Source organism: Somniosus microcephalus, chromosome 4, assembly GCF_052327205.1.
Source record: "Somniosus microcephalus isolate GS21.2 chromosome 4, FLI_Smic_1.0, whole genome shotgun sequence".
NCBI lineage: Eukaryota > Metazoa > Chordata > Chondrichthyes > Squaliformes > Somniosidae > Somniosus > Somniosus microcephalus.
The window spans coordinates 11354815-11377398 of NC_140990.1; the positions used below are offsets into that span (position 1 = coordinate 11354815).

Consider the following 22584-nt stretch of genomic DNA (forward strand, 5'->3'; position numbering starts at 1 on the left):
GAGAGTGGGACAGCGGGGTTAGTTTGGGATTGATACGGGGCTATGGGCAGAGAGTGGGACAGTGGGGTTAGTTTGGGATTGATACAGGGCTATGGGGAGAGAGTGGGACAGTGGGATTCGTTTGGGATTGATACAGCGCTATGGGACGAGAGCGGGCAATGGGATTAATTTGGGATTGATACAGGGCTATGGGGCGAGAGTGAGGCATTGGGTTAGTTTGGGATTGATACAGGGCTATGGGCAGAGATTGGAGCAGTGGGATTAGTTTGAGATTGATACAGGGCTATGAGGAGAGAGCGGGCGGTGGGATTAGTTTGGGATTGATACAGGTCTATGGGGAGAGAGTGGGACAGTGGGGTTAGTTTGGGATTGATACAGGGCTATGCGGAGAGAGTGGGACAGTGGGGTTAGTTTGGGATTGATACAGGGCTATGGAGAGAGAGTGGGACAGTGAGGTTAGTTTGGGATTGATACAGGGCTATGGGGAGAGAGTGGGACAGTGGGGTTAGTTTGGGATTGATACGTGGCTATGCGGAGAGAGTGGGACAGTGGGGTTAGTTTGGGATTGATACAGGGCTATGGGGAGAGAGTGGGACAGTGGGGTTAGTTTGGGATTGATACAGGGCTATGGGGAGACAGTGGGACAGTGGGATTCGTTTGGGATTGATACAGCGCTATGGGACGAGAGCGGGCAATGGGATTAATTTGGGATTGATACATGGCTATGGGGCGAGAGTGAGACAGTGGGTTAGTTTGGGATTGATACAGGGCTATGGGCAGAGATTGGAGCAGTGGGATTAGTTTGAGATTGATACAGGGCTATGAGGAGAGAGCGGGCGGTGGGATTAGTTTGGGATTGATACAGGTCTATGGGGAGAGAGTGGGACAGTGGGGTTAGTTTGGGATTGATACAGGGCTATGCGGAGAGAGTGGGACAGTGGGGTTAGTTTGGGATTGATACAGGGCTATGGGGAGAGAGTGGGACGGTGAGGTTAGTTTGGGATTGATACAGGGCTATGGGGAGAGAGTGGGACAGTGGGGTTAGTTTGGGATTGATACAGGGCTATGGCGAGAGAGCGGGCGGTGGGATTAGTTTTGGATTGATACAGGGCTATGGGGAGAGAGCGGGGCAGTGGGATTAGTTTGGGATTGATGCAGGGCTATGGGGAGAGAGCGGGGCTGCGAGGTTAGTTTGGGAATGATACAGGTCCATGAGGAGAGAGTGGGACAGTGGGGTTAGTTTGGGATTGATACAGGGCTATGGGGAGAGAGTGGGACAGTGGGGTTAGTTTGGAATTGATACAGGGCTATGGGGAGAGATTGGGACAGTGGGGTTAGTTTGGGATTGATACAGGGCTATGGGGAGAGAGTGGGACAGCGGGGTTAGTTTGGGATTGATACGGGGCTATGGGCAGAGAGTGGGACAGTGGGGTTAGTTTAGGATTGATACAGGGCTATGGGGAGAGAGTGGGACAGTGGGATTCGTTTGGGATTGATACAGCGCTATGGGACGAGAGCGGGCAATGGGATTAATTTGGGATTGATACAGGGCTCTGGGGCGAGAGTGAGGCAGTGGGTTAGTTTGGGATTGATACAGGGCTATGGGCAGAGATTGGAGCAGTGGGATTAGTTTGAGATTGATACAGGGCTATGAGGAGAGAGCGGGCGGTGGGATTAGTTTGGGATTGATACAGGTCTATGGGGAGAGAGTGGGACAGTGGGGTTAGTTTGGGATTGATACAGGGCTATGCGGAGAGAGTGGGACAGTGGGGTTCGTTTGGGATTGATACAGGGCTATGGAGAGAGAGTGGGACAGTGAGGTTAGTTTGGGATTGATACAGGGCTATGGGGAGAGAGTGGGACAGTGGGGTTAGTTTGGGATTGATACGTGGCTATGCGGAGAGAGTGGGACAGTGGGGTTAGTTTGGGATTGATACAGGGCTATGGGGAGAGAGTGGGACAGTGGGGTTAGTTTGGAATTGATAAAGGGCTATGGGGAGAGAGTGGGACAGTGGGGTTAGTTTGGGATTGATACAGGGCTATGGGGAGAGAGTGGGACAGTGAGGTTAGTTTGGGATTGATACAGGGCTATGGGGAGAGAGTGGGACAGTGGGGTTAGTTTGGGATTGATACAGGTCTATGGGGAGATAGTGGGACAGTGAGGTTAGTTTGGGATTGATACAAGGCTATGGGGAGAGAATGGGACAGTGGGGTTAGTTTGGGATTGATACAGGGCTATGGGGAGAGAGTGGGACAGTGGGGTTAGTTTGGGATTGATACAGGGCTATGGGGAGAGAGTGGGACAGTGGGGTTAGTTTGGGATTGATACAGGTCTATGGGGAGAGGGTGGGGACAGTGAGGTTAGTTTGGGATTGATACAGGGCTATGGGGAGACCGAGGGGTTAGTTTGGGAGTGATACAGGCCTATGGGGAGAGGGTGGGAATGTGAGGTTAGTTTGGGATGGATACAGGGCTTTGGGGAGAGAGTGGGTCAGTGGGGTTAGTTTGGGAGTGATACAGGTCTATGGGGAGAGAGTGGGACAGTGGGGTTAGTTTGGGATTGATACAGGGCTATGGGGAGAGAGTGGGACAGTGGGGTTAGTTTGGGATTGATACAGGTCTATGGGGAGAGAGTGGGACAGTGAGGTTAGTTTGGGATTGATACAGGGCTATGGGGAGAGAGTGGGACAGTGGGGTTAGTTTGGGATTGATACAGGGCCATGGGGAGAGAGTGGGACAGTGGGGTTAGTTTGGGATTGATACAGGGCTATGGGGAGAGTGTGGGACAGTGGGGTTAGTTTGGGATTGATACAGGGCTATGGGGAGAGAGCGGAGAGTGGGATTAGTTTGGGATTGATACAGGGCTATGGGGAGAGAGTGGGCCGGTGAGGTTAGTTTAGGATTGATACAGGGCTATGGGGAGAGAGTGGGACAGTGGGGTTAGTTTGGGATTGATACAGGGCTATGGAGAGAGAGTGGGACAGTGGGGTTAGTTTGGGATTGATACAGGTCTATGGGGTGAGAGTGGGACAGTGAGGTTAGTTTGGGATTGGTACAGGGCTATGGGGAGAGAGTGGGACAGTGGGGTTAGTTTGGGATTGATACAGGGCTATGGGGAGAGAGCGGGACAGTGGGGTTAGTTTGGGATTGATACAGGGCTATGGGGAGAGAATGGGACAATGGGGTTAGTTTGGGATTGTTACAGGGCTATGTGGAGAGAGCGGGCGGTGGGATTAGTTTGAGATTGAAACAGGGCTTTGGGGAGAGAGCGGGGCAGTGGGATTAGTTTGGGATTGATGCAGGGCTATGGGGAGAGAGCGGGTCTGCGAGGTTAGTTTGGGAATGATACAGGTCTATGAGGAGAGAGTGGGACAGTGGGGTTAGTTTGGGATTGATACAGGGCTATGGGGAGAGAGTGGGACAGTGGGGTTAGTTTGGAATTGATACAGGGCTATGGGGAGAGATTGGGACAGTGGGGTTAGTTTGGAATTGATACAGGGCTATGGGGAGAGAGTGGGACAGTGGGGTTAGTTTGGGATTGTTACAGGGCTATGGGGAGACAGTGGGACAGTGGGATTCGTTTGGGATTGATACAACGCTATGGGAAGAGAGCGGGCAATGGGATTAATTTGGGATTGATACAGGGCTATGGGGAGAGAGTGAGACAGTGGGTTAGTTTGGGATTGATACAGGGCTATGGGCAGAGATTGGAGCAGTGGGATTAGTTTGAGATTGATACAGGGCTATGGGGAGAGAGTGGAGCAGTGGGATTAGTTTGGGATTGATACAGGGCTATGGGGAGAGAGCGAGGGCCGTGGATTAGTTTGGGATTGATACAGGTCTATGAGGAGAGAGCGGGCGGTGGGATTAGTTTGGGATTGATACAGGTCTATGGGGAGAGAGTGGGACAGTGGGGTTAGTTTGGGATTGATACAGGGCTGTGGGGAGAGAGCGGACAGTGGGATTAGTTTGGGATTGATACAGGGCTATGGGGAGAGAGTGGGACAGTGGGGTTAGTTTGGGATTGATACAGGGCTGTGGGGAGAGAGCGGACAGTGGGATTAGTTTGGGATTGATACAGGGCTATGGGGAGAGAGCGGAAAGTGGGATTCGTTTGGGATTGATACAGTGCTATGGGGAGAGAGTGGGACAGTGGGGGTAGATTGGGATTGATACAGGTCTATGGGGAGAGAGTGGGACAGTGGGGTTAGTTTGGGATTGATACAGGGCTATGGGGAGAGAGTGGGACAGTGAGTTTAGTTTGGGATTGATACAGGGCTATGGGGAGACCGTGGGGTTAGTTTGGGAGTGACACAGGTCTATGGGGAGAGGGTGGGAATGTGAGGTTAGTTTGGGATTTAGACAGGGCTATGGGGAGAGAATGGGACAATGGGGTTAGTTTGGGATTGATACAGGGCTATGGGGAGAGAGCGGGCGGTGGGATTAGTTTGGGCTTGATACAGGGCGATGGGGAGAGAGCGGGGCAGTGGATTAGTTTGGGATTGATGCAGGGCTATGGGGAGAGAGCGGGGCAGCGAGGTTAGTTTGGGAATGATACAGGGCGATGGGGAGAGAGTTGAACAGTGGGGTTAGTTTGGGATTGATACAGGGCTATGGGGAGAGAGTGCGACAGTGGGATTCGTTTGGGATTGATACAGCGCTATGGGAAGAGAGCGGGCAATGGGATTAATTTGGGATTGATGCAGGGCTATGGGGAGAGAGTGAGACAGTGGGTTAATTTGGGATTGATACAGGGCTATGGGCAGAGATTGGAGTGTGGGATTAGTTTGAGATTGATACAGGGCTATGGGGAGAGAGTGGGACAGTGGGGTTAGTTTGGGATTGATACAGGGCTATGGGGAGAGAGTGGGACAGTGGGGTTAGTTTGGGATTGATACAGGGCTATGGGGAGAGAGTGGGACAGTGGGGTTGGTTTGGGATTGATACAGGGCTATGGGGAGAGAGTGGGACAGTGGGGTTAGTTTGGGATTGATACAGGGCTATGGGGAGAGAGTGGGACAGTGAGGTTAGTTTGGGATTGATACAGGGCTATGGGGAGAGAGTGGGACAGTGTGGTTAGTTTGGATTGATACAGGGCTATGGGGAGAGAGTGGGACAGTGGGGTTGCTTTGGGATTGATACAGGGCTATGGGGAGAGAGTGGGACAGTGGGGTTAGTTTGGGATTGATACAGGGCTATGGGGAGAGAGTGGGACAGTGGGGTTAGTTTGGGATTGATACAGGGCTATGCGGAGAGAGTGGGACAGTGGGGTTGGTTTGGGATTGATACAGGGCTATGGGGAGAGAGTGGGACAGTGGGGTTAGTTTGGGATTGATACAGGGCTATGGGGAGAGAGTGGGACAGTGAGGTTAGTTTGGGATTGATACAGGGCTATGGGGAGAGAGTGGGACAGTGGGGTTAGTTTGGGACTGATACAGGGCTATGGGGAGAGCGTGGGACAGTGAGGTTAGTTTGGGATTGATACAGGGCTATGGGAGAGAGCGGACAGTGGGATTAGTTTGGGATTGATACAGGGCTATGGGGAGAGAGTGGGACAGTGGGGTTAGTTTGGGATTGATACAGGGCTATGGGGAGAGAGTGGGGACAGTGGGGTAGTTTGGGATTGATACAGGGCTATGGGGAGAGAGTGGGACAGTAAAGTTAGTTTGGGATTGATACAGGGCTATGGGGAGAGAGTGGGACAGTGGGGTTAGTTTGGGATTGATACAGGGCTATGGGGAGAGAGTGGGACAGTGGGGTTAGTTTGGGATTGATACAGGTCTATGGGGAGAGGGTGGGAGTGTGAGGTTAGTTTGGGATTGATGCAGGGCTATGGGGAGAGAGTGGGACAGTGAGGTTAGTTTGAGATTGAGACAGGGCTATGGGGAGAGAGTGGGACAGTGGGGTTGGTTTGGGATTGATACAGGGCTATGGGGAGAGAGTGGGACAGTGGGGTTGGTTTGAGATTGATACAGGGCTATGGGGAGAGAGTGGGACAGTGGGGGTAGTTTGGGATTGATACAGGGCTATGGGGAGAGAGTGGGACAGTAAAGTTAGTTTGGGATTGATACAGGGCTATGGGGAGAGAGTGGGACAGTGGGGTTAGTTTGGGATTGATACAGGGCTATGGGGAGAGAGTGGGACAGTGGGGTTAGTTTGGGATTGATACAGGTCTATGGGGAGAGGGTGGGAGTGTGAGGTTAGTTTGGGATTGATGCAGGGCTATGGGGAGAGAGTGGGACAGTGGTGTTAGTTTGGAATTGAGACAGGGCTGTGGGGAGAGAGTGGGACAGTGGGGTTGGTTTGGGATTGATACAGGTCTATGGGGAGAGGGTGGGAGTGTGAGGTTAGTTTGGGATTGATGCAGGGCTATGGGGAGAGAGTGGGACAGTGGTGTTAGTTTGGAATTGAGACAGGGCTATGGGGAGAGAGTGGGACAGTGGGGTTGGTTTGGGATTGATACAGGGCTATGGGGAGAGAGTGGGACAGTGGGGTTAGTTTGAGATTGAGACAGGGCTATGGGGAGAGAGTGGGACAGTGGGGTTGGTTTGGGATTGATACAGGTCTTTGGGGAGAGTGGGACAGTGGGGTTAGTTTGAGATTGAGACAGGGCTATGGGGAGAGAGTGGGACAGTGGGGTTGGTTTGGATTGATACAGGGCTATGGGGAGAGAGTGGGACAGTGGGGTTGGTTTGAGATTGATACAGGTCTTTGGGGAGAGTGGGACAGTGGGGTTAGTTTGAGATTGATACAGGGCTATGGGGAGAGAGTGGGACAGTGGGGTTAGTTTGGGATTGAGACAGGGCTATGGGGAGAGTGGGACAGGGGTTGGTTTGGGATTGAGACAGGGCTATGGGGAGAGTGGGACAGTGGGGTTGGTTTGGGATTGAGACAGGGCTGTGGGGAGAGAGTGGGACAGTGGGGTTAGTTTGGGATTGATACAGGTCTATGGGGCGTAGCGCCACCTGTTAGCGCCTAAAGAGGCAGTCAGTGGCTGTAGCGCCAGTGGCCGCGCCTCCCGCGATATTCAGCGGGGGCGCTGGTGGTGGCGTTAGCCTGTTGAGCTGCGCCGCCACCGATGACGTCATCGGTGTGCGCAGCGCCCCATTAGCGCCCTGATCGCGATATTTGCTAGCGAACGCCGCTGTAGCGCCGTTCGCTACCTGCGCCCGGTTCACGGGGCCTTGCTGTGCCGGCAGTGGCGCAAGTTAAGGTGGAGGTGCAGGGTGGCCGCTTTTTTCGGCGGCCGCCTGCCAGCACCTCCGTCCCCGGCCTCCTGATCCCCCACCACCCCCCGCTGTTTCCCGAGAGCCCGGCACTGCTCCTCGGTGCCGGGCTCGTTTGCCGGCGCTCGCGATCAGGGATCGCGCTGTTGCAGGCCCCTCCCCCTTTAACAATGGGATGAAGGCCTGCAGTACCGCAACGCGCCGTGCCGCAGCGTGCGGCGCTGCGGCACTTTACGCTGCGATATTCAGTTTCAGCGCCCTAAGAGGGACGCGGAGCGCCTCGAGCCTCGCCCCGTCTCCCTCTAGGGGCGCTGAAACTGAATTTCTGGCGATCGGTATTACTCCGAACGCTGCGCAAAAATCAGCGCCCAGGCGAACTTGGCGCCACTTTGGCGCCTCAACCGAATTTCTAGGCCATAGAGTCATCGAGTTATACAGCACAGAAAGAGGCTCTTCGGCCCATCATGTCCGCGCCGGCCATCAAGCCCTGTCTATTCTAATCCCATTTTCCAGCACTTGGTCCGTAGCCTTGTATGCTATGGCATTTCAAGTGCTCATCTAAATGCTTCTTGAATGTTGTGAGGGTTCCTGCCTCCACCACCCTTTCAGGCAGTGAGTTCCAGATTCCAACCACCCTCTGGGTGAAAACGTTTTTCCTCAAATCCCCTCTAAACCTCCTGCCCCCTACCTTGAAACTATGCCCCCTTGTTATTGACCCCTCTACTAAGGGGAAAAGTTCCTTTCTATCTACCCTATCTATGCCCCTCATAATTTTGTACACCTCAATCAGGTCCCCCCTCAGCCTTCTCTGCTCCAAGGAAAACAACCCCAGCCTGTCCAGTCTCTCTTCATAGCTGAAGCGCTCCAGCCCAGGTAACATCCTGGTAAATCTTCTCTGCACCCTCTCCAAAGCAATCACATCCCTCCTATAGTGTGGCGACCAGAACTGCACACAGTATTCCAGCTGTGGCCTAACCAGCGTTTTGTACAGCTCCATCATAACCTCCCTGCTCTTATATTCTATGCTTCGGCTAATGAAGGCAAGTATCCCATATGCCTTTTTAACCACCTTATCCACCTGTTCTGCTGCCTTTAGGGATCTATTTACATGCACACCAAGGTCCCTGTGACCCTCTGTCTTTCCTAGGGTCTTACCATTCATTGTGTATTCCCTTGCCTTGTTAGTCCCTCCAAAATGCATCACCTCACACTTTTCAGGGTTAAATTCCATTTGCCACTGTTCCGCCCATCTGACCAACCCATCTATATCGTCCTGTAGCCTGAGGCTTTCCTCCTCGCTATTTACCACACCAATTTTCGTGTCATCTGCGAACTTACTGATCATACCTTTTACATTCACATCCAAATCATTAATGTAGACCACAAACAGCAAGGGACCCAGCACCGGTCCCTGCGGTACCCCACTGGACACAGGCTTCCAGTCACAAAAACAACCTTCGACCATCACCCTCTGCCTCCTGCCACTAAGCCAGTTTTGGATCCAATGTGCCAAGGCACCCTGGATCCCATGGGCTCTTACCTTCTTGACCAGTCTCCTATGCAGGACTTTATCGAAAGCCTTACTGAAATCCATGTATACCACATCCACTGCACTACCCTCATCCACACACCTAGTCACCCCCTCGAAAAATTCAATCAAATTGGTCAGACATGATCTTCCCATGACAAAGCCATGCTGACTATCCCTGATTAATCCCTGCCCCTCCAAGTGGAGACTAATTCTGTCCCTCATAATTTTTTCCGATAATTTCCCTACCATTGGCCTGTAATTCCCTGGTTTATCCCTACTACCCTTCTTGAATAATGGTACTACGTTAGCTGTTCTCCAGTCCTCTGGCACATCCCCTGTGGCCAGAGAGGTTCTGAAAATTTGTGCCTGAGCCCCTGCAATCTCCTCCTTTGCCTCACACAGTAGCCTGGGATACATCTTGTCCAGGCCTGGGGATTTATCCACTTTTAAGCCTGCTAAAACCGCTAGTACCTCCTCCCTCTCGATGCTAATATGTTCAAGTATATCACAGTCCCCCTGCCCGATTTCTATGTCTACATCGTCCTTCTCCATAGTGAACACAGATGCAAAAAATTCATTTAAAACACCACCTACATCTTCTGGCTCCACACACAGATTGCCACTTTGGTCCCTAATGGGCCCTACTCTTTCCATAGTTATCCTCTTGCCCTTATCTCTCTCTCTCTCACACTCCCAATCTCTCTCTCTCACACTCCCAATCTCTCTCTCTCACACTCCCAATCTCTCTCTCTCTCTCACTCCCAATCTCTCTCTCTCTCACACTCCCAATCTCTCTCTCACACTCCCAATCTCTCTCTCTCACACTCCCAATCTCTCTCTCTCACACTCCCAATCTCTCTCTCTCTCACACTCCCAGTCTCTCTCTCTTCCCCCCCGTCGTCGCTCTCTCTCTCTCCCCCCCCAGTCGCTCTCTCTCTTCCCCCCCAGTCGCTCTCTCTCTTCCCCCCCCAGTCGCTCTCTCTCTTCCCCCCCCAGTCGATCTCTCTCTTCCCTCCCCCAGTCGCTCTCTCTTCCCCCCCAGTCGCTCTCTCTTCCCCCCCAGTCGCTCTCTCTTCCCCCCCAGTCGCTCTCACTCTTCCCCCCCCCAGTCGCTCTCTCTTCCCCCCCAGTCGCTCTCTCTTCCCCCCCAGTCGCTCTCTCTTCCCCCCCCAGTCGCTCTCTCTTCACCCCCGTCTCTCTCTCTCCCCCCTCAATCGCACTCTCTTCCCCCCAGTCGCTCTCTCTTCCCCCCCAGTCGCTCTCTCTTCCCCCCCAGTCGCTCTCTCTTCCCCCCCAGTCGCTCTCTTCCCCCCCAGTCGCTCTCTCTTCCCCCCCAGTCGCTCTCTCTTCCCCCCCAGTCGCTCTCTCTTCCCCCCCAGTCGCTCTCTCTTCCCCCCCCAGTCGCTCTCTCTTCCCCCCCAGTCGCTCTCTCTTCCCCCCCCAGTCGCTCTCTCTTCCCCCCCAGTCGCTCTCTCTTCCCCCCCAGTCGCTCTCTCTTCCCCCCCAGTCGCTCTCTCTTCCCCCCCAGTCGCTCTCTCTTCCCCCCCAGTCGCTCTCTCTTCCCCCCCAGTCGCTCTCTCTTCCCCCCCAGTCGCTCTCTCTCTTCCCCCCCAGTCGCTCTCTCTTCCCCCCCAGTCGCTCTCTCTTCCCCCCCAGTCGCTCTCTCTTCCCCCCCAGTCGCTCTCTCTTCCCCCCCAGTCGCTCTCTCTTCCCCCCCAGTCGCTCTCTCTTCCCCCCCAGTCGCTCTCTCTTCCCCCCCAGTCGCTCTCTCTTCCCCCCCAGTCGCTCTCTCTTCCCCCCCAGTCGCTCTCTCTTCCCCCCCAGTCGCTCTCTCTTCCCCCCCAGTCGCTCTCTCTTCCCCCCCAGTCGCTCTCTCTTCCCCCCCAGTCGCTCTCTCTTCCCCCCCAGTCGCTCTCTCTTCTCCCCCAGTCGCTCTCTCTTCCCCCCCAGTCGCTCTCTCTTCCCCCCCAGTCGCTCTCTCTTCCCCCCCAGTCGCTCTCTCTTCCCCCCCAGTCGCTCTCTCTTCCCCCCTCTCTCACACTCCCAATCTCTCTCTCTCTCACACTCCCAATCTCTCTCTCTCTCACACTCCCAATCTCTCTCTCTCTCACACTCCCAATCTCTCTCTCTCTCACACTCCCAATCTCTCTCTCTCTCTCTCACTCCCAATCTCTCTCTCTCTCACACTCCCAATCTCTCTCTCTCTCCTTCCCTCTCTCTCTCTCTCTCCTTCCCTCTTTCTCTCTCCTTCCCTCTCTCTCTCCTTCATTCTCTCTCTCTTTCCTTCCATCTCTCTCTCTCTCTCCTTCCCCCTCTCTCTCTCTCTCTCCTTCCCCCTCTCTCTCTCCTTCCCCCTCTCTCTCTCCTTCCCTCTCTCTCTCTCCTTCCCTCTCTCTCTCTCTCTCTCCTTCCCTCTCTCTCATGCCCCCTACCTTGAAACTATGCCCCCTTGTTATTGACCCCTCTACTAAGGGGAAAAGTTCCTTTCTATCTACCCTATCTATGCCCCTCATAATTTTGTACACCTCAATCAGGTCCCCCCTCAGCCTTCTCTGCTCCAAGGAAAACAACCCCAGCCTGTCCAGTCTCTCTTCATAGCTGAAGCGCTCCAGCCCAGGTAACATCCTGGTAAATCTTCTCTGCACCCTCTCCAAAGCAATCACATCCCTCCTATAGTGTGGCGACCAGAACTGCACACAGTATTCCAGCTGTGGCCTAACCAGCGTTTTGTACAGCTCCATCATAACCTCCCTGCTCTTATATTCTATGCTTCGGCTAATGAAGGCAAGTATCCCATATGCCTTTTTAACCACCTTATCCACCTGTTCTGCTGCCTTTAGGGATCTATTTACATGCACACCAAGGTCCCTGTGACCCTCTGTCTTTCCTAGGGTCTTACCATTCATTGTGTATTCCCTTGCCTTGTTAGTCCCTCCAAAATGCATCACCTCACACTTTTCAGGGTTAAATTCCATTTGCCACTGTTCCGCCCATCTGACCAACCCATCTATATCGTCCTGTAGCCTGAGGCTTTCCTCCTCGCTATTTACCACACCAATTTTCGTGTCATCTGCGAACTTACTGATCATACCTTTTACATTCACATCCAAATCATTAATGTAGACCACAAACAGCAAGGGACCCAGCACCGGTCCCTGCGGTACCCCACTGGACACAGGCTTCCAGTCACAAAAACAACCTTCGACCATCACCCTCTGCCTCCTGCCACTAAGCCAGTTTTGGATCCAATGTGCCAAGGCACCCTGGATCCCATGGGCTCTTACCTTCTTGACCAGTCTCCTATGCAGGACTTTATCGAAAGCCTTACTGAAATCCATGTATACCACATCCACTGCACTACCCTCATCCACACACCTAGTCACCCCCTCGAAAAATTCAATCAAATTGGTCAGACATGATCTTCCCATGACAAAGCCATGCTGACTATCCCTGATTAATCCCTGCCCCTCCAAGTGGAGACTAATTCTGTCCCTCATAATTTTTTCCGATAATTTCCCTACCATTGGCCTGTAATTCCCTGGTTTATCCCTACTACCCTTCTTGAATAATGGTACTACGTTAGCTGTTCTCCAGTCCTCTGGCACATCCCCTGTGGCCAGAGAGGTTCTGAAAATTTGTGCCTGAGCCCCTGCAATCTCCTCCTTTGCCTCACACAGTAGCCTGGGATACATCTTGTCCAGGCCTGGGGATTTATCCACTTTTAAGCCTGCTAAAACCGCTAGTACCTCCTCCCTCTCGATGCTAATATGTTCAAGTATATCACAGTCCCCCTGCCCGATTTCTATGTCTACATCGTCCTTCTCCATAGTGAACACAGATGCAAAAAATTCATTTAAAACACCACCTACATCTTCTGGCTCCACACACAGATTGCCACTTTGGTCCCTAATGGGCCCTACTCTTTCCATAGTTATCCTCTTGCCCTTATCTCTCTCTCTCTCACACTCCCAATCTCTCTCTCTCACACTCCCAATCTCTCTCTCTCACACTCCCAATCTCTCTCTCTCTCTCACTCCCAATCTCTCTCTCTCTCACACTCCCAATCTCTCTCTCACACTCCCAATCTCTCTCTCTCACACTCCCAATCTCTCTCTCTCACACTCCCAATCTCTCTCTCTCTCACACTCCCAGTCTCTCTCTCTTCCCCCCCGTCGTCGCTCTCTCTCTCTCCCCCCCCAGTCGCTCTCTCTCTTCCCCCCCAGTCGCTCTCTCTCTTCCCCCCCAGTCGCTCTCTCTCTTCCCCCCCCAGTCGATCTCTCTCTTCCCTCCCCCAGTCGCTCTCTCTTCCCCCCCAGTCGCTCTCTCTTCCCCCCCAGTCGCTCTCTCTTCCCCCCCAGTCGCTCTCACTCTTCCCCCCCCGTCGCTCTCTCTTCCCCCCCAGTCGCTCTCTCTTCCCCCCCAGTCGCTCTCTCTTCCCCCCCAGTCGCTCTCTCTTCACCCCCGTCTCTCTCTCTCCCCCCTCAATCGCACTCTCTTCCCCCCCAGTCGCTCTCTCTTCCCCCCCAGTCGCTCTCTCTTCCCCCCCAGTCGCTCTCTCTTCCCCCCCAGTCGCTCTCTTCCCCCCCAGTCGCTCTCTCTTCCCCCCCAGTCGCTCTCTCTTCCCCCCCAGTCGCTCTCTCTTCCCCCCCAGTCGCTCTCTCTTCCCCCCCCAGTCGCTCTCTCTTCCCCCCCAGTCGCTCTCTCTTCCCCCCCAGTCGCTCTCTCTTCCCCCCCAGTCGCTCTCTCTTCCCCCCCAGTCGCTCTATCTTCCCCCCCAGTCGCTCTCTCTTCCCCCCCAGTCGCTCTCTCTTCCCCCCCAGTCGCTCTCTCTTCCCCCCCAGTCGCTCTCTCTTCCCCCCCAGTCGCTCTCTCTTCCCCCCCAGTCGCTCTCTCTTCCCCCCCAGTCGCTCTCTCTTCCCCCCCAGTCGCTCTCTCTTCCCCCCCAGTCGCTCTCTCTTCCCCCCCAGTCGCTCTCTCTTCCCCCCCAGTCGCTCTCTCTTCCCCCCCAGTCGCTCTCTCTTCGCCCCCAGTCGCTCTCTCTTCCCCCCCAGTCGCTCTCTCTTCCCCCCAGTCGCTCTCTCTTCCCCCCCAGTCGCTCTCTCTTCCCCCCCAGGTCGCTCTCTCTCTTCCCCCCCAGTCGCTCTCTCTTCCCCCCCAGTCGCTCTCTCTTCCCCCCCAGTCGCTCTCTTCTCTCCCCCAGTCGCTCTCTCTTCTCCCCCAGTCGCTCTCTCTTCCCCCCCAGTCGCTCTCTCTTCCCCCCCAGTCGCTCTCTCTTCCCCCCCAGTCGCTCTCTCTTCCCCCCTCTCTCACACTCCCAATCTCTCTCTCTCTCACACTCCCAATCTCTCTCTCTCTCACACTCCCAATCTCTCTCTCTCTCACACTCCAATCTCTCTCTCTCTCACACTCCCAATCTCTCTCTCTCTCTCTCACTCCCAATCTCTCTCTCTCTCACACTCCCAATCTCTCTCTCTCTCCTTCCCTCTCTCTCTCTCTCTCCTTCCCTCTTTCTCTCTCCTTCCCTCTCTCTCTCCTTCATTCTCTCTCTCTTTCCTTCCATCTCTCTCTCTCTCTCCTTCCCCCTCTCTCTCTCTCTCTCCTTCCCCCTCTCTCTCTCCTTCCCCCTCTCTCTCTCCTTCCCTCTCTCTCTCTCCTTCCCTCTCTCTCTCTCTCTCTCCTTCCCTCTCTCTCATGCCCCCTACCTTGAAACTATGCCCCCTTGTTATTGACCCCTCTACTAAGGGGAAAAGTTCCTTTCTATCTACCCTATCTATGCCCCTCATAATTTTGTACACCTCAATCAGGTCCCCCCTCAGCCTTCTCTGCTCCAAGGAAAACAACCCCAGCCTGTCCAGTCTCTCTTCATAGCTGAAGCGCTCCAGCCCAGGTAACATCCTGGTAAATCTTCTCTGCACCCTCTCCAAAGCAATCACATCCCTCCTATAGTGTGGCGACCAGAACTGCACACAGTATTCCAGCTGTGGCCTAACCAGCGTTTTGTACAGCTCCATCATAACCTCCCTGCTCTTATATTCTATGCTTCGGCTAATGAAGGCAAGTATCCCATATGCCTTTTTAACCACCTTATCCACCTGTTCTGCTGCCTTTAGGGATCTATTTACATGCACACCAAGGTCCCTGTGACCCTCTGTCTTTCCTAGGGTCTTACCATTCATTGTGTATTCCCTTGCCTTGTTAGTCCCTCCAAAATGCATCACCTCACACTTTTCAGGGTTAAATTCCATTTGCCACTGTTCCGCCCATCTGACCAACCCATCTATATCGTCCTGTAGCCTGAGGCTTTCCTCCTCGCTATTTACCACACCAATTTTCGTGTCATCTGCGAACTTACTGATCATACCTTTTACATTCACATCCAAATCATTAATGTAGACCACAAACAGCAAGGGACCCAGCACCGGTCCCTGCGGTACCCCACTGGACACAGGCTTCCAGTCACAAAAACAACCTTCGACCATCACCCTCTGCCTCCTGCCACTAAGCCAGTTTTGGATCCAATGTGCCAAGGCACCCTGGATCCCATGGGCTCTTACCTTCTTGACCAGTCTCCTATGCAGGACTTTATCGAAAGCCTTACTGAAATCCATGTATACCACATCCACTGCACTACCCTCATCCACACACCTAGTCACCCCCTCGAAAAATTCAATCAAATTGGTCAGACATGATCTTCCCATGACAAAGCCATGCTGACTATCCCTGATTAATCCCTGCCCCTCCAAGTGGAGACTAATTCTGTCCCTCATAATTTTTTCCGATAATTTCCCTACCATTGGCCTGTAATTCCCTGGTTTATCCCTACTACCCTTCTTGAATAATGGTACTACGTTAGCTGTTCTCCAGTCCTCTGGCACATCCCCTGTGGCCAGAGAGGTTCTGAAAATTTGTGCCTGAGCCCCTGCAATCTCCTCCTTTGCCTCACACAGTAGCCTGGGATACATCTTGTCCAGGCCTGGGGATTTATCCACTTTTAAGCCTGCTAAAACCGCTAGTACCTCCTCCCTCTCGATGCTAATATGTTCAAGTATATCACAGTCCCCCTGCCCGATTTCTATGTCTACATCGTCCTTCTCCATAGTGAACACAGATGCAAAAAATTCATTTAAAACACCACCTACATCTTCTGGCTCCACACACAGATTGCCACTTTGGTCCCTAATGGGCCCTACTCTTTCCATAGTTATCCTCTTGCCCTTATCTCTCTCTCTCTCACACTCCCAATCTCTCTCTCTCACACTCCCAATCTCTCTCTCTCACACTCCCAATCTCTCTCTCTCTCTCACTCCCAATCTCTCTCTCTCTCACACTCCCAATCTCTCTCTCACACTCCCAATCTCTCTCTCTCACACTCCCAATCTCTCTCTCTCACACTCCCAATCTCTCTCTCTCTCACACTCCCAGTCTCTCTCTCTTCCCCCCCGTCGTCGCTCTCTCTCTCTCCCCCCCCAGTCGCTCTCTCTCTTCCCCCCCAGTCGCTCTCTCTCTTCCCCCCCAGTCGCTCTCTCTCTTCCCCCCCAGTCGATCTCTCTCTTCCCTCCCCCAGTCGCTCTCTCTTCCCCCCCAGTCGCTCTCTCTTCCCCCCCAGTCGCTCTCTCTTCCCCCCAGTCGCTCTCACTCTTCCCCCCCCCCAGTCGCTCTCTCTTCCCCCCCAGTCGCTCTCTCTTCCCCCCCAGTCGCTCTCTCTTCCCCCCCAGTCGCTCTCTCTTCCCCCCCAGTCGCTCTCTCTTCCCCCCCAGTCGCTCTCTCTTCACCCCCGTCTCTCTCTCTCCCCCCTCAGTCGCACTCTCTTCCCCCCCCCAGTCGCACTCTCTTCCCCCCCAGTCGCTCTCTTCCCCCCCAGTCGCTCTCTCTTCCCCCCCAGTCGCTCACTCTTCCCCCCCAGTCGCTCTCTCTCCCCCCTCAGTCGCACTCTCTCCCCCCTCAATCGCACTCTCTTCCCCCCCAGTCGCTCTCTCTTCCCCCCAGTCGCTCTCTCTTCCCCCCCAGTCGCTCTCTCTTCCCCCCCAGTCGCTCTCTTCCCCCCCAGTCGCTCTCTCTTCCCCCCAGTCGCTCTCTCTTCCCCCCAGTCGCTCTCTCTTCCCCCCCCAGTCGCTCTCTCTTCCCCCCCAGTCGCTCTCTCTTCCCCCCAGTCGCTCTCTCTTCCCCCCAGTCGCTCTCTCTTCCCCCCCAGTCGCTCTCTCTTCCCCCCAGTCGCTCTCTCTTCCCCCCCAGTCGCTCTCTCTTCCCCCCCAGTCGCTCTCTCTTCCCCCCCAGTCGCTCTCTCTTCCCCCCCAGTCGCTCTCTCTTCCCCCCAGTCGCTCTCTCTTCCCCCCCAGTCGCTCTCTCTTCCCCCCCAGTCGCTCTCTCTTCCCCCCCAGTCGCTCTCTCTTCCCCCCAGTCGCTCTCTCTTCCCCCCCAGTCGCTCTCTCTTCCCCCCCAGTCGCTCTCTCTTCCCCCCCAGTCGCTCTCTCTTCCCCCCCAGTCGCTCTCTCTTCCCCCCCAGTCGCTCTCTCTTCCCCCCCAGTCGCTCTCTCTTCCCCCCCAGTCGCTCTCTCTTCCCCCCCAGTCGCTCTCTCTTCCCCCCAGTCGCTCTCTCTTCCCCCCCAGTCGCTCTCTCTTCCCCCCCAGTCGCTCTCTCTTCCCCCCTCTCTCACACTCCCAATCTCTCTCTCTCTCACTCCCAATCTCTCTCTCTCTCACACTCCCAATCTCTCTCTCTCTCACACTCCCAATCTCTCTCTCTCTCACACTCCCAATCTCTCTCTCTCTCACACTCCCAATCTCTCTCTCTCTCACACTCCCAATCTCTCTCTCTCATCTCTCACTCCCAATCTCTCTCTCTCTCACACTCCCAATCTCTCTCTCTCTCCTTCCCTCTCTCTCTCTCTCTCTCTCTCCTTCCCTCTTTCTCTCTCCTTCCCTCTCTCTCTCTCCTTCATTCTCTCTCTCTTTCCTTCCATCTCTCTCTCTCTCTCCTTCCCCCTCTCTCTCTCTCTCTCCTTCCCCCTCTCTCTCTCCTTCCCCCTCTCTCTCTCCTTCCCCCTCTCTCTCTCCTTCCCTCTCTCTCTCTCCTTCCCTCTCTCTCTCTCTCTCTCCTTCCCTCTCTCTCATTCCCTCTCTCTCTCTCTCCTTCCCTCTCTCTCTTCCCCCCAGTCGCTCCCTCTCTCTCTTCCAACAACAACATGCCCTCAAAAAGCCTCGGCACTGCCGGGCTCCCCCAGCTAGTATACTTATAAAATACCTTAGGATTTTCCTTTATTTTGCTCGCAAGTGTTATTTCATGGCCCCTCCTCGCTCTCCTAATTTCTTTTTTAAGTATCCCCCTGATCTTTTTATACTCCTCTAGGGCTTCCTCTGTCTTTAGTCCCTTGTATCTGCCAAAAGCCCCCCTTTTTTTCCTAATCCATTCTCGTATATCCCTTGACATCCAAGGTTCCCTGGGCTTGTTGGTCCCACCCTTGACCTTTACGGGAACATGTTGCCATTGTACTCTCTCAATTTCCTTTCTGAAAGACTCCCATTGCTCCGATGTGGATTTTCCTACAAGTAGCTGATCCCAGTCCACTTTGGCCAGATCCTGCCTTATCATATTAAATCGGCCTTCCCCCAATTTAGAACCTTTATTTCCGGTCCATCTCTGTCCTTTTCCATGACTACCATAAATCTCATCGAATTATGGTCACTGTCACCAAAGTGCTCCCCTACTAACACTTCTACCACTTGCCCGGCCACATTCCCTAGAATTAGGTCCAGTACCAGTACCGCCCCCTCTCTTGTAGGACTTTCTACATGCTGGCTCAAAAAGCTCTCCTGGATGCACTTTAAGAATTCTGCACCTTCTAAGCCTTTCACACTCTGACTATCCCAGTTAATATTGGGGAAGTTGAAATCCCCCACTATTATTACCCTATTATTTTCACACTTCTCTGAGATATGCCTACATATCTGTTCCTCTATCTCCCCCTGACTGTTTGGGGGCCTATAGTACACTCCCAGCAAAGTGCTTGCCCCCTTTTTGTTTTTAAGTTCTACCCATATGGCCTCATTAGAGGAACCTGTTAATATATCATCCCTCCTTACAGCAGTAATTGACTCCTTAATTAATATTGCGACACCCCCTCCTCTTTTACCCCCCCCCTCTGTCTCGCCTGAAGATTCTATACCCCGGAATATTGAGCTGCCAGTCTTGCCCCTCCCTCAACCATGTCTCCGTGATAGCAACAATATCATACTCCCATGTGTTCATCAACACCTTCAGTTCATCCACCTTATTCGTAAGACTCCTTGCATTAAAATAAATGCCATCCAGCCTTGCCCTACTCCCTTGTGCCGTTACATATTTGTTCTGCCTTCCAGGCTGACTTGCTTTTTCCTCTATATTTGGCTGTACATCACCCCCTATTATAGCTCCACTCTGTATCCCATCCCCCTGCCAAGTTAGTTTAAACCACCCCGAACAGTGCTAGCAAACCTCCCCGCAAGGATATTTGTCCCGTTCTGGTTCAGGTGCAACCCGTCCGACTTGTACAAGTTCCATCTTCCCCAGAAGCAGACCCAGTGATCCAGGAAACTAAAGCCCTCCCTCCTGCACCAACTCTTTAGCCACGCATTCATCTGCTCTATCCTCCTATTCCTATACTCACTAGCACGTGGCACCGGGAGTAATCCAGAGATTACAACCTTTGAGGTCCTGCTCTTTAGTCTGCTGCCTCGCTCCCTAAATTCTTGCTGCAGGACCTCATCCCTCTTCCTACCCATGTCGTTGGTCCCAATGTGAACCACGACCTCTGACTGTTCACCCTCCCCCTTCAGAATGCCCTGCAGCCGTTCAGTGACATCCTTGACCCTGGCACCAGGGAGGCAACAAACCATCCTGGAGTCACGTCTACGGCCACAGAAACGCCTATCTGTTCCCCTTACCCAAGCTATTTTGGTGAAGGGAGGTACATAGGCATCCAGGGTCTGTGCCTGATGCAGGGTTTAGACGCTTTGCAAATCTAAAATAAGGGGCCTAGTGTCAGCCTTGGCTCATTTGGGCATCACCCTCGCTCGTCTCTGAGTCAGAAGGTTATAGGTTTGAGCCCCCACTCTCCAGAGACTTGAGCCCCATACCCCAAGGCACACTCTCCCGGTACCAGTACTGAGTTCCGCTGCACTGTCGTGAGGTCAGTACTGAGGAAGAGCTGCACTGTCAGAGGGAGCGCTGCACTGTCGGAGGGGCAGTACTGAGGGACGCTGCACTGTCGGAGGGACAGTACTGAGGGAGCGCCGCACTGTCGGAGGGGTGGTACTGAGGGAGCGCCGCACTGTCGGAGGGGCGGTACTGAGGGAGCGCTGCACTGTCGGAGGGGCGGTACTGAGGGAGCGCTGCACTGTCGGAGGGGCGGTACTGAGGGAGCGCTGCACTGTCGGAGGGACAGTACTGAGGGAGCGCCGCACTGTCGGAGGGGCAGTACTGAGGGACGCTGCACTGTCGGAGGGACAGTACTGAGGGAGCGCCGCACTGTCGGAGGGACAGTACTGAGGGAGCGCCGCACTGTCGGAGGGGTGGTACTGAGGGAGCGCCGCACTGTCGGAGGGGCGGTACTGAGGGAGCGCTGCACTGTCGGAGGGGCGGTACTGAGGGAGCGCTGCACTGTCGGAGGGGCGGTACTGAGGGAGCGCTGCACTGTCAGAGGGGCTGTACTGAGGGAGCGCTGCACTGTCGGAGGGTCAGTACTGAGGGAGCGCTGCACTGTCGGAGGGGCAGTACTGAGGGAGAGCTGCACTGTCGGAGGGGCAGTACTGAGGGAGAGCTGCACTGTCGGAGGGGCATTACTGAGGGAGTGCTGCACTGTCGGATGGGCAGTACTGAGGGAGTGCTGCACTGTCGGAGGGGCAGTACTGAGGGAGCGCTGTACTGTCGGAGGGGCAGTACTGAGGGAGCGCTGCACTGTCGGAGGGGCAGTACTGAGGGAGCGCCGCACTGTCGGAGGGGGCAGATGATCCGGTCATTTAACACACCGCTACTCTTGGGATCATGTTGTGCGCAAATTGGTCTGTCACATCTCCTTATAGTTCGAAAAAAAGTACTTCATTGGCTGCAAAGCACTTTGGGACATCTCGAGGCCGTGAAAGGCGCTGTAGAGATGCAAGTTCTTTCTGAAGGCCTTTTAGAGGAATCCCAGCACCTCCCAACCCCGCTTTCTGAAAATGGACTGTCCTGAACCTGCTGCCTTCAAGAAAAAAAAACAGGCCCTACACGGCCTGATCAAGGAGTGGCGGGATGGGGAGGCGGCTCTTAAAGGGACCGCTGGAGGTCACCATCCCCAGGTCCTCCTGGAAGGAACGCTGCCGATCGAATTGAAATGAGGCCCGAGCCCCCAGGCTCTGCTCAGGCCACACCCGCAGCATTGTTCCCACCCTAATTTTCTATGGAACCCCGTGGCCCCTTTAACCGGCTGGTTCCCCCCCCACCCGCCCCCCCGCCCCGGCTTACCGGCTTGCTTGGGCCCCTGGAGCATTAGGAGACCGCACAGCTTAAAGGAAACATCGATTTGGAGGCCTTGGTGAGACCACACCTTGAGTATTGTGTGCAGTTTTGGTCGCCTTATCTGAGGAAGGATGTTCTTGCCATGGAGGGAGTTCAGCGAAGATTCACCAGGCTGATACCTGGGATGGCAGGAATGACGTATGAGGAGAGATTGGGTCGATTGGGCTTATACTCGCTGGAGTTTAGAAGAATGAGAGGGGATCTCATTGAAACTTATAAAATTCTGACAGGTCTGGACAGACTGGATGCAGGAAGGATGTAATCCTCTACCCTTGGCTAGCGAAAGTCTTATTGATCTCTGATTTAAAATGATTAATTGAGCTAGCATCTATGTAGCTCAGTGGGTAGCATTCGCTTGCCTCTGAGTCAAGGGTTGTCTGTTCAAGTCCCACTGTGCACAGTGCTCCAAGTGTGATATGGAGACCAGAACTTTGCACAGTGCTCCAAGTGTGATATGGAGACCAGAACTGTGTACAGTGCTCCCAGTGTGATACGGAGACCAGAACTGTACACAGTGCTCCAAGTGTGATATGGAGACCAGAACTTTGCACAGTGCTCCAAGTGTGATATGGAGACCAGAACTGTGCACAGTGCTCCAAGTGTGATACGGAGACCAGAACTGTACACAGTGCTCCAAGTGTGATACGGAGACCAGAACTGTACACAGTGCTCCAAGTGTGATATGGAGACCAGAACTGTGCACAGTGCTCCAAGTGTGATATGGAGACCAGAACTGTACACAGTGCTCCAAGTGTGATATGGAGACCAGAACTTTGCACAGTGCTCCAAGTGTGATATGGAGACCAGAACTGTGCACAGTGCTCCAAGTGTGATATGGAGACCAGAACTGTACACAGTGCTCCAAGTGTGATATGGAGACCAGAACTGTACACAGTGCTCCAAGTGTGTGTGTGTGTGTGTGTGCACGCGCCCTCTCGTCTATGCATCCCGTTGCTGGGATCGGTCCCTCCCCTGTGCGTGCCCCTGCCCCCACCCCACTCACCTCTTCCTCCTCTCGCTTATCTTTGGCAGGATCGGGGATGGGAATGTCCAGCTCGGCCCGGATTAACGACAGATTCGGAATGTTTAGGTCGCTGTGCTGTGGACAGAGGTTTCAGAATAGAATCAGGAGCCGTACAAAACAGTAAGGATCCGTTTCAGCGTCCGACCCACCCAGTCCCCTGGTCAGCGAAAGAGAGGAAGGCCATGAAATTCATCGCGGGCGGTAACGGATCGGACGCCCGTTATACCCAGAGCCTGATATTCAGCTCCATCGCAGTCACTGCATAGAAACA

The 22584-nt window shown here is 54.0% G+C and overlaps 1 protein-coding gene across 2 annotated transcripts in view; it reads right to left on the bottom strand.

Moving 5' to 3' along the window:
- Nucleotides 1-22584, bottom strand: part of LOC147118291 (uncharacterized) — a 277499-nt gene that overhangs the window by 244522 nt on the left and 10393 nt on the right. For both annotated transcript variants that reach the window (XM_085984363.1, XM_085984362.1), the window contains one exon: nt 22293-22388. In XM_085984363.1, the coding sequence (XP_085840489.1) occupies nt 22293-22388 (96 nt within the window). The remainder of the gene's footprint in view (nt 1-22292; nt 22389-22584) is intronic.